Source organism: Colius striatus, chromosome 7, assembly GCF_028858725.1.
Source record: "Colius striatus isolate bColStr4 chromosome 7, bColStr4.1.hap1, whole genome shotgun sequence".
NCBI classification, from domain to species: Eukaryota; Metazoa; Chordata; class Aves; order Coliiformes; family Coliidae; genus Colius; species Colius striatus.
Window position 1 is genome coordinate 18,331,138 of NC_084765.1, and position 13,744 is coordinate 18,344,881.

The 13,744-nt window shown below is 46.4% G+C and overlaps 2 protein-coding genes across 6 annotated transcripts in view; one reads left to right on the forward strand and one right to left on the reverse strand.

The window, feature by feature from the left end:
• The window catches only part of TSPAN4 (tetraspanin 4), a 465,001-nt gene extending 455,830 nt beyond the window's left edge, over positions 1–9,171 (reverse strand). For 4 of the 5 annotated variants that reach the window (XM_062000473.1, XM_062000466.1, XM_062000469.1 and 1 more), the window contains exon 1: positions 9,082–9,171. The gene's annotated coding sequence lies outside the window, so the exon portion shown is untranslated. The remainder of the gene's footprint in view (positions 1–9,081) is intronic. The other variant, XM_062000476.1, reaches the window with a different exon arrangement.
• Positions 9,172–9,400: 229 nt separating this feature from the next.
• On the forward strand, positions 9,401–13,285 carry POLR2L (RNA polymerase II, I and III subunit L). The gene is made up of 3 exons (XM_062000477.1): positions 9,401–9,492; positions 9,947–10,054; positions 12,827–13,285. Exons 2-3 carry the CDS (start codon positions 9,960–9,962, stop codon positions 12,933–12,935), a joined length of 204 nt encoding a protein of 67 aa, XP_061856461.1. The 5' UTR covers positions 9,401–9,492; positions 9,947–9,959; the 3' UTR covers positions 12,936–13,285.
• The last annotated feature ends 459 nt before the right edge of the window (positions 13,286–13,744 follow it).

Genomic DNA, 13,744 nt, shown 5'->3' on the forward strand with positions numbered 1-13,744 from the left:
AGCATACATTTTAAGAAGATAGAGCATCTCTGCTTTAAACTGACCTCACAGACTGGGGATATAGCTCAACAGAGAAGCAGTAAAATATATCTCCTTTGCAGAAGTGAAGATACACCCCAAAACACCTCTGGCCCCAACACAGACAGGTGGCATCCTCTGTGTAATGCTGCACATGGCTAACAAATCCACACTACAGATAAACCACTGCACAAGGCAGTTATTACAGAGCTAAGCAGAATCCACACGCCACACACACGTTCATCTTCAGAGGCTTCTCAATGCAAACAGAAAATCTATCTTTCACAGAATATAAGCATTTTCTTACTGTTAAGCTTTATAGCCTCTCTACTGAGAATGGCAAATGTCATAAATCAAGAAAAGAAGTGAAGCAGCTAGACAAGGTCAGACAAGATGCCCGTGGGGGAAAAAGCTCTGGCTGGGGGGTGTTCCAGGGCAGAGAACTCTTGTCCATTCACCCAGCATGCTGCTTATCAAGCCGGGGGCAAGGGTGAAAGGTGGAAAGATGTTTTCAGTTTATGCCTACTTGGGAGAGAGACCACTTAAGGAAGGAAAATAATTTGAGAGTCCTGAAAATACTTCCCCTTGCCTTTAGGAGATGCTGAAAGCACTCTCCAAATACTTTTGGGGAAAGCAGAGGTATGTACAGCAGAGTACCTTTTTAGATCAGGCAGGGACGTGAAGGCAAGCTGCAAACAAAACTGCAACTTTGATCTCACTGTTCTTTTTACTTTGGCCAAAAATGAATGCAAAAGCCCAACCGAGCCCATCAGTCCCTGGGCACAGCTGAAGCAGCCTATTGTTCCGAGAGGGTTTATCAATCACTACAGGCAACCCTCTCTGATCAGGTCATATGATTGAAGGCTTTACTTTATTATTCCCTCACACCACTGCCAAGCCAAGCAGCAGCAGCATATCAGATCAGACAAAAGAACTGCTGCCCTTCAGAACAGGCTCCTGAATAACTGCTCCCTGATGTGCACGTGTGTGTGATTTAGCTGTGCACAGTGGAAATGTGAGAGTAATGCGCCGCGTGTGCCGCTACTTACCAAGTTCAAAGACACGACACAATCAAAAATAACCAGGACATTCATGGGTCAAGTTGGCCTTCTACATCAAGTTTATTAAAACTTACTTAAGCAAGTATGTTGCAGCATTCCAAGTACTACATGCATTCTGAAGAGTGCAAGAACTGCTGGGTAGAGGCAAGAGATGATGGAATACTCAGTGAAAGAGAAGCGCTCCACAGCTTGGTCCCAGCTCCAATGTATGTGTTTCACCAGCATGCAGGTCTCGGGGCTTCTCTGCAGCAAGCTGGAGACTCTCCTTCAGCTTTCTAATCCTGAGGCTATGACATCCCAGTTTCCCAATCCTCTGATACTCCAGCACCACTGTGTTGTGTTTAAAATGTTGGAAACAGCTCTTGAATGAAAAAGAAATTTACCTGCAAGCAAAAGAACTTCAAAATCCATATTCATAAAGAACATTTGAGGAATGTAGAGGCCCCTTTTACCCACTGAAACCTAACACTTCTTGGTCTTTCATTCCAAACATGCTGTAATTTCTCTCTTTCCTGCAGAGCAGTCACTGTGCATGTATCTACCACTGTATTACCTCAATATTTTTTCAAGAAGCACTTCTCTAACAAAAAGGAATTCACTCATACAAAGCAAACTGTATTGCTTCTGCAAAATTTCATTTGAGAATCCACAGTTAAAGTGCAGGACCCCTATGGTTACCAGTTCTGCAGTGTGATAGCTTTAGCATCCCCTGTGAGATGAAGCATGTCACCTTAATGCATCCTTAAGGTGAGAGAACGACCAAGCTGATTGGCTTCATCACCCTAAGGACACACCAAGTGACATACTTAATCTGATGAGAGACACTAAAGTAGTGCCTCTTAATATTTTATGAAACATTTGGCCGGTTTTAATTTTAAAAACAGCAGCTCAATAAAAAAAAAAAAAGTAATGGAACATTCCCTGTGGATGGCATGTTGATAGGTGCACAGCAGCCCACTCATCTGAGTAATAACATGATATCCTGTGCACATCCACCTCCCCATGTCCACACTGGAAGCTCCATACACTTGGAGGTCTCAGATCCTACACAAAAACAGGGGCTTTTCCAGAAACAGCTGTCTTCTACCAGGATGCAGCACATGACAGTGGTAGCTTTGGAGCTGGTTTAGGACAACCAGCATCCATATAGCACCTTAATCTGGACACAACAGGCTGACATGTCCAAAAAGAATAAGTGGTTTTAATTAGAAAAACTGTGTCTTCTTCCCCACCTGATCTGTTCTGAAACAAGACTTTAGTTGCAGACTTCCATGAAACATAAAATGCAAGCATCCCACTATGTAACTACTGCACACTTGCTTTAATAATCTTACCTGCTTCCTTAAGCAGCCACCACTGGCCACTCTCAGAGACAAGGTACTCGACGAGATGGATCTTTGCTCCTTCTTCTAACAACTATCTTTTTTTGCCACTCCCATGAAGACTTGCAAGACACAAGAGTGGCCAGAATACAGTTGGGAGGAAAAGCCCAAGCATCAAGTTTAAATACAGGCATAAGCATCCCCAAAAGTCCTGCAGGATAGCCTTCTGCAGAGCCTGCTCTTTAATTCTTTGTTCCAGATACATCCATCATCACTCACGACAGTCTCAGAGATAAGACTTCAAAAATAAGCCAGAAAATCCCCTCCATTCCTTTTCATTGGAGTTCAGAGACTCATAGATGCCAGGGAAGACTACTACAAGAGGACTGGCTTGCTGTAGTCTCTTTAAAGCAAGATAAATCTTGATGGGAGAGGACCTGCTTATACACTCAGTGAAAAAGAGTTCCCAGTCAAGGCTCAATCAGGTAGATCAGAGACAAAAGCACATCCGTGAGTTCAACAGGAATGCACATACTACTTGCACCATGGAAGAACACCACCTTGAGGATCCTTCCTTCGAGCATTAATAATTGACAGGTCCTGGCCTCACTGCATCTTTACAGTTCATCCTTTACTCTGGAAGGAAAGATTCTACAGAAATGAATAGTATTATCCCGAGAAAGGAGATTATTTTGCTATCTGAGGACACTTGCATGGAAGCGTACAGCTGATGGGCTGCTTCTGTGATCTTTCTGATTAAAATGCTGCCTCAAGATATTACTCTCCCCTCCCCCAACATTAAACAGTCAATTAGGCTGTGATATATTCATGCAATAAATGTTTTTTTCTTATAAAATACGTCAATCAAAGACTGGCAAACATTATACTTTTGCCTTGGAGTGACCTTACTGAGAAAAAACGTGACACATAAAACCAGTCCTAAACTAGTTAAATACTGGCATCTGAGGAAGCAGAGCAGTTGAGGGAGTGGATGGATGTTTTTTTCCAATTCCATCTCAGTGCTTTAAAAAAAATAAGTAAAGATGGAGGAGTTAAGGATGATAAGCCATTTCCTTGAAGGGCTAACTTACATTTTCATTGATATTTTTATATACATGTATATGTAAACACCTAAACATGTACACATACTCAAACAAAACCACACTCACCTGCCACCTACAGCAACTTCTGTAAGTACAGCTACAATACCATATCAAACTGAACAGCACAAAATCCTCTTCGTGGCATCAGATGCAAAGGTGAACAACGATCATCAGGATAAGTGTCAACAAACAATTCTTAGACCAATCTCTTACACTAAGGAACTTTACACTCCATTGAAAAAATCATTATTAAAACAACAACTGCCTTTATGGAGCACCCATCCCTAGTCAGAACAGCACCTCAAGTCCCACTCCTAAGTGCAACCCAGATCACCTTGAACATACAGATAGTCCAGCTACGCCTCTCCATAGGGAGGCCCTGCGTCCAAGGGCCCAGGTATGTGAGAGGACACCTGAAATAGCACACACATAAGCAGCAGGGAAGGCTCCATAAATCTTATAACTCTACCTAACACCACCACTACTCACCATCTCCTCCCAGTTTGTTAGCAGGGGCAACCACTAGATATGCCACAGAGATCATTAAAGGTATCTTTAGAAACGAGATACACACCTATACTGTTGGAATCCCAAATACACAGCACCATCCAGCAAACCAACTCCTGCCCAGTGAAGCAGAACAACTTCTCTGCCCTACAAGAACAGCAAGACAAAGCCTCTGGCCCCTACTCAAGTCATAAGCAGTGATCTTTATATCTAACACAAGGACGCTTTAAAATATTTTTTGGAAAAACATTTGCATTTTTGGGCACATCTATGGGAGTCCTCATACACTCTATTTAGCAGAGACATCTGTTACTCAATATATATGTATTTCATCTAAATCCCACCCCCTGAATCCTTTCCATCGGTTGTCACTAATGAAGCTTTGTGTGCAAAACCAAGTGCATTCTGCCCCCATTAGGAAGCCAATTACAGCAGGAAAAACAAGCAATTAACAAGGTGTAAAATAAACATCCTGCCACCTGCCTTTTAATAGCAGCCCAGCTTCAAATAAGTCACAGTCTCAGCACAGCTTTCAGAATTGGCAACTGATATTATATATGTATTTATGCAGCAGCTGCTCTTCATTGCAAAAAATATTACAGGCTTACCAGATAAGGTCAGCATATTTATAAAAATATATAGCAAGTATTAAACGCTGCTTTGAGGCCACGAATGTTGCTTTTAATGAAACCAACAGCATCAGGCTTGTCTGGTATTACAGCGAAGCTGCACTCACATGCCCAGCTTAGAGAGGTTTCTCTCCATTTCTACTTGCTTAGCAGCTTCTCTATTTGTTTCACTAAATCCCAGGGCTTGAGTAGCTATTAAACAGCATGCAGGACAACGAAACAATGCAAAGCTCTGCAGAGTAGACAAGTCTTTCTTCCTTCCATCATCTCTGCCTCTCTTTCTTGGCTTCTTCCAGCCTCTCTAGCATCACATGTAAAGCTAGATCCACTTGCAGGGACTGGGGGACGTACAGATAATGGGGCAGACAGCCACCAACTCCCCCCCCAATAAAAAAAAACCAAAGTGAAAACAAATCAAGTTTCCAGCTTCATTGTTGCTCCTTGAGCCTGCAAGCTTTAGAAAGAAAGGAGGGAAGTCCACCCTAAATCACACCAGCTAGCTCCAGAGGCAGCCACTTTTATTTCCCTTTTCTGGAACAGGATGAATGACACACTTCTGAGTGGCCACCCAGGACTAGAGAAAGCCCGGACGTAAATTCGCACAATGTAATAGCCTTGGAGTGGAGAACGTGTCTGAGAAAACAGCAGCCAAGCTTCATCTTGCACATTGGGGTTTGTTAATCTTCCTCTCTCGCTCTGGCTCTCTACTGCTACATATTTATTTGTTAAGTTTTCCATGTCACATTTCAGTCTGTGACTAAAGTCCCATTGAATCACTCAAATCAAGACTCACGCAAGTCTTTCTCTTAGGGTTGTTCTCTCTCTGGTTTGTTGAGATCCAAAGGGTACTACACTGAAAATGGTACCACAAACTTTTTCAATTATGTACACTATTCTGAGGTGTCAAAGGTGAGGTAAAAACTGATAACATTCTTCCTCTAAATGACCACAGATGCAACAGGAAACAGAGCTTTTACCTCTACACAGAGCCAACAGGGCTATCCAAGGGTTTATAGAAGACTGGAAATCATGATCAATAGTACCAAAACATTCCTTCATTGAAAAGTTGTTCTAAAAAGTCCCATATTTAAATAACAACTCGCTACCCTTGAAGAAAACTGCTACCTAACTGGAAAATCAGATCTTAAAAGACCCAAGTTTTCCATTCTGGTAGTTATCTACAGATATGCTGAAGCAAGCGAAGTCAGAAGAAAGGGAACAACCACAGAAGGTGAAAAGCAATGAAAGGTGAAAAGTCTCCTGGCTCCTGAAGGTGCACAACTAAACATGACCTACTGCAACCCACAAAGTTTAAAAAAAAAAATAAAACAAAATAAGAAAACAACAACAAAATTCTCAGCCCCTGGTTTCTCACGATACAAGTGCAGAGATCCCACGACTCCTTCCTACAGCCCTAATTACAGAGACAAGGTCACAAAAGACACAATCTGCCAACATGAGCTGCAGGAGGTCATAAAGCCACTCAAGCTATAAAAGTATTTTAAGAGTAGTTCAGTCAGTCAGGTCACTTAACTGACTTTTCTGGGGGTTGTTTTTTTAAACAAACAACAATATTTTCCCTTACTTTTTTGTGGATGAGAGAACAGGAAGCGGGATCTACTCCTTAGTCACCATTCTAGGATTTCAGTACTCATCCCTAGCAATGCCCTGAAGCAGTCATGCCTAGCTGCATTTTGTAAGTTTAAATCCACACATACAAAGCTGAAAACAAGCCTCAACTCAACAGTGATAATATGATAGACCAGTGTCAACTTTCTGAAGCTGCTCAGATCACAGGAGGAAGTCTTATAGTGCATTAAGCAGGACATGGGGTGTTTTCTCTGCAGTGCCCCACATGACAGAAGCTGCTCTAGAAGCACATTAGAAAAGCAGTCTGCTGTTCTCAAATTTACTTCAAATCGATCACTTCTAGGGAAGTCTCTTCTGCTAAATGCTCAGGAGCGCCCCAGTGTGTTTCCTGGTCATCAGGCAGTCTGGAGGCGCAAAGAATCAACAGTTTGGAGATTGCTGCTTGTTGAAGGCTGCAAGAAACCAGAAATGGGATGAGAACTTACTGCAAGAAAGATTCATGCAGTTTTAGTATTAGTTCTAGGAGACAGGACCCCTTCTTCAAAAGATACTTACAAGAGACCTGATTCTCCAGTTCTTCCAGTCTCCATCCCTCTTCAGAAGGATGGTTAAAGAGACCAAATTTGACTAAACTGTAACACTTGCATGCCAGCAATACCCAGCTCACCTGCAAGAGTTGAAAGATGGCACAAATGGTTCACTCTACAGAGTTACCTCAATCACCATGAGCTACAGCCCATAAAATACTGACTCTTCCTCCTATTAGCTACATCCGTGCACATCCCCACCAACTCTTTAAGCCTTTTGCGATTTGGCAAATGGCCAGATTAAACCAAGGATACAAGAATTTGAGCAGAGAATGTTCTCAGTATGTAGCAGTCTGTCCAGGTCATAAATCATAAAAATCCTTGCCTTTTCAAGGATCAAAGCAGCTACAGCCATAAAAGACCTATTAGTTCATTAACCTGCTTTGGCTGGGTGATAGGCTTATCCAGAAGAGGCATAAAAGTAATACTGTGGGAATGAGCCCAGGAATCTTTTCTTTGAAAAAGTAATACTAAACAAAGTCAGAGACCAGAAATAGGTCTCAAAGTTAAAATTCAGGTTTGTTTATAGGAAATAAGCAAGCACGTTTGTACAAGGCAGCTATAAGATGCTAACATACATCTAATGATGTGGCTCTGCCATGATGCCCCTGTGACAGCCTCTCTTTCTCACTTCCAGTTGCAAATTTCCATCTCCAAACACAAATGCCTCTCACTGCACAGTTCAGGAAGTAAATTACTTTGGAGCCTTGGTGCTGAAAATACATCAAAGTACAATCTCCAAATTCTTTCACATATACATACCCCCCCCCAACCCCCTCCTCCCCCCACCCCCATCCCCCAAAAAAAGGACACAGTTTGGCTACCCATGGTCTACAATAACTATAGTGATAATAATCTAGAGATTGCAGGAGGTTCACCTGCCCTCTGGCCAAGTCAATTCGCTCTGTTCACAACTGCATATAATTGTTCATAAGACTGCAAAAATCACTGTCTTTTCACTAGCAACCAGAACTGTAAAAACACTTTCAAGACAACCTCATACTCTTATTTGTTAAAACAAAATTATTTGCTCTTTCACAGTTCAAGTTAGGTCTGGCATTTCTGTGCAGAAGGTCAATAATCCAGTCGTTCAAAAAATAGTCACGAAAGACGTATTAACATAAGCTGTGCATTAAGACACAATTATTTATATGCCTGACAGTAATGGCTCTGCACTGTGCACTATATCAATTCATAGATACTTTAGCAGTAAAATAAACCACTTTTGGAGAATTTCTTTTCTGCCCAAGGACAATTAGCATAATGCTAACACTACCAGTAAGGATTGACAGTGTTCAGACTAATGCTTCATCCCGGAGCCTCCAGAACTGCAGTGTCTATCCCTAAAGTTTGTAGCCATCACAGCATGCTTCCCTTCACTAAGCACACAGAGTCTGTGCCTAATGCTTCCCCAATCCCTAGATTAACGACATACAAGTAGTCAGTTTCAAGACACGTTATCCTCAGCTAGCAAAACTCCCCGGCTTGGGGTTCGCAATAAAAAGGGATGCTTTGCTTGCAACTAGCCACTGCTTCCCACGCAAGGAAGCCGTGCTCACGCGGGCTGCGGCTGTGGCAGTGCCCGAGGAGCGCGCACACCGCGAGGGCAGCGCACGCCTCCGCGGGACCGCTCCGCGTTTGCGCGGGGCACAGCGAGCCGGGACCAACGTGGGAAGTTAAACGGGACAGCCTCAAGTCCAACCTGACCCCAGAGTTTAAAAACTCCCGGCAAAGCCGCAACCACCGTAGCACTCGCTACGTGACTGGGGCTCGAGGGCGAGTTTGCCTCCAAAGACACGAGCGCTGTCTGGGCTGTGCGGGACGAGCGGTAAACAGACAGCCCCTTGGGACGGGCGGCAGGGGAGCGCAACGGACTGCAACCCCGGGCAGCAGCCGCCTCAGCCTCCGCCCGCCCGGCGCGAAAAGCGGCAGAGAAACGGCCCCAAAAGCCGCCGCATTTCCCCAGACCCGACACGGCAACAAGCGACGCCGGCAGCTGACCGCCGGGGGGGCCCCTCCCCGCCACGGCCACCCCCTCACGCCCTGCCCCGGCCGGCCTCCCCTCAGCCTCTGCGGCGAGGGGCTCCAGCCGCTTTGGGGACAGGAGCCGCGGGGACCCCGGCCCACGCGGGAGCGGACGGCGGGCAGGCGGGATGCCGCCGGGCACCCGACCCACAGCCCCGCTCGCCAGGGTCCCCGTCGCAGCTGGCGAGTGCCGGGCTGCAGCCACCAGTTGCGCTTCCCGCCCCGGACAGCTCCGTTACCTCAGCCAGGACGGGATGAGAAGTCCCGCTGCCGCTAGAGCGTCCTCGCAACGCAACAAGTGCCCTCCCGCCCGGGAGCGAGGAGGAGCAGGAGCAGGGGCGGGCGCCGCGCTCGGTCGCTCGCGCCGCCGGTGCCGCTGCTCTGCGCTCCCGGCGCCCCGCTGCCACTCAGCGCGCCACACGCGAAACGCGAACGCGAGCCCGCCCCTCGCGCCCACTCTCTTGAGCCGCCCGGGACCCCGTAGCGCCGGCCGCTACCATCCCGCCGTCCTGCGTGCTAGCAGGGGTGCGCTGCAGCGCCTGCCCCTATCTCCGCCGCGTCGGCTTACCCGGCGGCGCCGCGCTCTCCCCCGCCTCGCCGCACTGGTCGCGCCCTGGCAGCCGTTCCGGGAGCGCGGGGCAGCCATCACGGTAAGAGCCGCCGGCCGGGCCGCGGTGTCTCGGTGGGGCCGGGAGCTTCCGCGCCGCCTCCGGGGCGTTCGCGGGGGCAACCGCGATCGGCCTCATCCGGAGAGGCCTGGCCCGGCGAGCGGTGCCTCGGCTCGGGGCTCCCACCGCCCTACAGCCGCCCCCGCGAGGCCTGCCGCTGCTGGCCGAGGGGCAGGGGTGGCTCGCTCCCGCCTTCCCGGCCGGAGCGAGTGAGGTCTGCGGCTCCCAGCCGAGCGCCGCCGCCCTGCCCGGGCCTGCCCGTCGGTGCGGAGCGTGGATGAAGCGCCGCTGTCGTCGGGCCGCTGCGTAGCGCGGGCTCTGCGCTCGCCGAGCCGCCGTGCGACACGGCCGCAAGCGCTGAGGCGCCTTCCTCGTGTTTGAGTGCGGTATCGAGCGGTTTCGCAGAAGCGTGATGCGGGATGTTTTGATGTTTCAGCTGCGGTGCAAAAATGATCATCCCAGTCCGATGTTTCACGTGCGGCAAAATAGTTGGAAACAAGTGGGAAGCCTATCTGGGCCTTCTGCAAGCAGAATACACAGAAGGGTGGGTATTGTTTCTGCGTCTTCTTGGAGTCGGGTGTTAGATGAGATTGCACCGTGCTGCATGAGGTACATAGCTGCAGGATCATGGTATTACAGAGAGGCCAAAAAACTACAGATACGTTCTGAGGCTGATTGTTTAACCAGAAATTGGAATTTAAGTAGGTATGAAAGTACTCATGTCCCCAGTACTGAATCTTCCTGAGTTGTTGCTAAGTCGTAATCTTTATACCTAAAGCAGTCTCAGATGTTTACCTCTGTAGGGAATAAGAAGGAAGGAAACAAGCAGTACAGTCTACTGTGACACCAGCGTAAGGTTTTTATAAAGGGGAGATGAAAAAGAAGTTACAGGCATAACATGTAACAAACAGTGTTGACAGTGGCTGCCCCTTTTGGTCTTTCTTAAAAGCACTTCACAATCATTACCCAGAATTGCTAACCTTGTTTGAAAACACTGCTTTGCTGGGAGGAAGGGGAAGTTTAACTGCTAGATGCCTGACTATAGTCCTAACAATTCTATTTTAAGAAGTCTGTGCATGCTTTGCATAGCCATAATTGTCTTTTAATAGCACGAGGAGGGTCTGGCAGTGGTGGGACTACTTCAGAAGGGTTTGAGAAGGTAACTCTTGAGAAATATTTACACTGTCATAAATTTTGAGACAAAAAACAACATGATGCTTGCAATGGGGGAAAGAAATGTTAGAAGTTTGAGAGGCTTCCCAATGTGATGTTGAAACTGTTAAGTTGAAGGAAAAAAGTATTTGCTTTGTATTCAGATGGTTGGGGTTGCTCACTTAAGTGGACTTCCACCTGTGAACTACCAAAAGAATGTACACTAACAACACAGGTTTCACTGCACTTCCTCTAAAGTAAATCTGAAAATGTTCTGTCATGTTAAACATGTAGAACACAGAACAAACATGGAAGGAAAGCTCTGGGTTTTGAACTTCATCTAAACTTGTAGAAACTTGTGATTTTTCTCTGGGCTTCTCACTGCAGAGTTTGCAGGGGACAGATGTCCCATCTCCCCACCATTTCATCAGTCTCTCCATTGAAAATCATTCAGTACTCTTCCTAAGTCTCCTTTCTTCTGTGAGTGGCCTTTAGGGGGTGAATTGTGATTGTTGACACTTTGCATGTCTGATAACTGCATTTGAAGGTTCAAAATTTCCATATAGCTCTTAAAACTTGCATGACAACAGACAGCAGATGCTTTTGAGATCATGTGGTATTATTTAGAAACGTCCTTTTTCAAAAAACACAGTTCATCTACTTCCCTGAAATTACTTCTGCCAGCGCTAGCTTCAAATGAATAGCCCTTCTGTTTAAGCCCTTGAAGTGGATAGTACTAACTGATGTCATTGGAGTTTGCATGGAGTTACTCCCTGCTGCCTGAAGCCAGCCAGCCTTCCACTGTGGTGCAGCCCATACAGAGGCTTCCTTTCGGACATTAGTGCTTTAGAAAAGCATCTCAGCTTCTTACTGGTTTCAGGAAGTTACATTTGTATCAAGCAAACACTAGATTGTTGCACTTCATCACAAGGATCTAAAGACCACTCCTGTTGCATGGATGTCAAGCTCTGAAGGAGTATCAGGCTGGTTGTGTGGTGCTAAAGAGTAGGGTCACTTGTCTTTCAGAGGTCTGACAGCAACAGCCATTGCAGACACACACAGTGGCTCAGGGTACACTGAGCCCCTACATTCTCTACTCAGCCCTGAGGATCTCGAGCAGGCATTAGGAAGGACTTAAATGGAAAGATGGTAATACAAGTTTCTCATTGAGCAGCCTGCACAGCCTCCTTGTGAGGAAGAGGTTGTATAACTGAACGTCCTCTTACACAGGAACTGGATTTTAGCCTTGCTCAGAACTGGCATCCATCCCTGTGTGGGGTAGTTTGCATTTGGAGTTGTTTGTAGTTTTTTACTTCTCTCACGCTTTTCACATGGCTTAGATCACAAATGTATCTTGTGGAGTAGATGAGCATCGTCCTCAGTTGACAGAAAGGCTGCATTATCAGGGTGCTGAGGGATGCTAGCAGCAGCATGGATAGCAGTGCTTTGAGGGGCCATTCTGTGTTCCTGTGGCAGGAGACTGCCTAGTGCCTTTGCACTGCCTCTGCCATACGACTAGCAGGAGCTGTAGCCAGCACGGGTAGTTAGGCACTGTCCAGGGTTTTAAGAGGAGTGGAAATTACTTCCCATGTCCCAGGACAGCGTTCCTGTTACTGCATTCACATTGCTTGATAGATCAGAATTTTAACCAGATCAGCTACTCTCTTTTCTAGAGACTGAAACTTACTGTAACTTAATAATTGAGGTTAACAATGTACCAGTCTCTTTCCAGGTGTGAAGACTAAAACTTTATTTCCAAAACCACAACACTTATATCTCACTTCACTTAACCTTGCTGCTTCGTGACCAAATATGCCCTCACGAGGAGGGTTGTTCACAAGAGAAGATTGGTAAGAGTCAGTGAGCATTCTGTTCTGGTGGAAGTTCTGCACTTACCTCAGAGTTTGGTGGTTGTGTCAGCAGGACCCCGTCTTTAATGGAAGGTCGTGAGCTCTTGAGGCCAACAGGCAAGCACCCTATCAGCAGCAATGAGTGGGAAAGAACGTGAACAGCACGTGCTAAATTTCTTAGTTTGAACTGCAAACAAGTTTTCCTCTATGACTAAGCTGAAAGTAATCAGTGTGTTGCTTAGGAACGCTTACAAGTGGTTCTGACTCACTTCATCCATTATCTTTTTTTTGTTGTTGTTCTTGTTCATTAATAGAGATGCCCTGGATGCCCTTGGTTTGAAGAGATACTGCTGCCGCAGAATGCTCCTAGCCCACGTGGATCTGATTGAGAAGCTTTTGAATTATGCACCCCTGGAGAAATGAGATGAAGAAAGTGCTGTGCTGCAAGCCATGTGGAACGTATCTCTCATTCTAAATGTGAAACTGGACTTCAGGCAGTGAAGGACGAAAGCCACCTGTAGTGCAAGTGCTGAGAGATGTTTACCTTCTGGAGAAAATACCACTGTGAACCACTCACCTCTTTCCAGGAAAGATGAAATCCACTTCCCCAAGATCTGGAGATTACATTAAAAGTTTGGATGCTTCTTTTGAAATCTGTGTTTGGAGTTGTGTTGGGAACTTCTAGATCATTCTGCCAGCAAAAACAACTGTCTGTTCACATTGAAAGATTCTATTTCATACAAATGTTAAAATAAAGGAGGTTTTTCCCTGCAGCCTTTCTCCAGTTTCTGGATAGAGTTAAGTGCGTGCTTGGGTCTTGGCCCCGGCTTGCGCCAGTTGTTTGAGGTGCCAAGTACTGTTCAGTGATCGGGGTTTTGCAGTCAGCAAGTGCAAGAGTAGGAACTCTGGGGTTCCAGCAAGGGGGAGGTGCCACTTTGCAGGAAGGCTTTCCAGGCCTTGCTCCTGAAGGCTGCTGAGAGGTGCAGGGTGCACTTCCCATGGTGGTTCGAGTCAGCTCATACTCTCTGCCCCTGTTCTTACCAAACACGGGCTGCTATGTTAGAAAAAACAGAATGGGATGGTGCACTGCCCATCATCAGTAAGGCATATATGAGTGTTCCCAGGGACAGCACTGCATGTCAGAACTGGCATGTGCTACTGTGAAGAGGATCAAAGGATTTCGCCAAACACTCAGGAGCTGGTGTGCACAAGCTGAGGCTTGGACATCATCT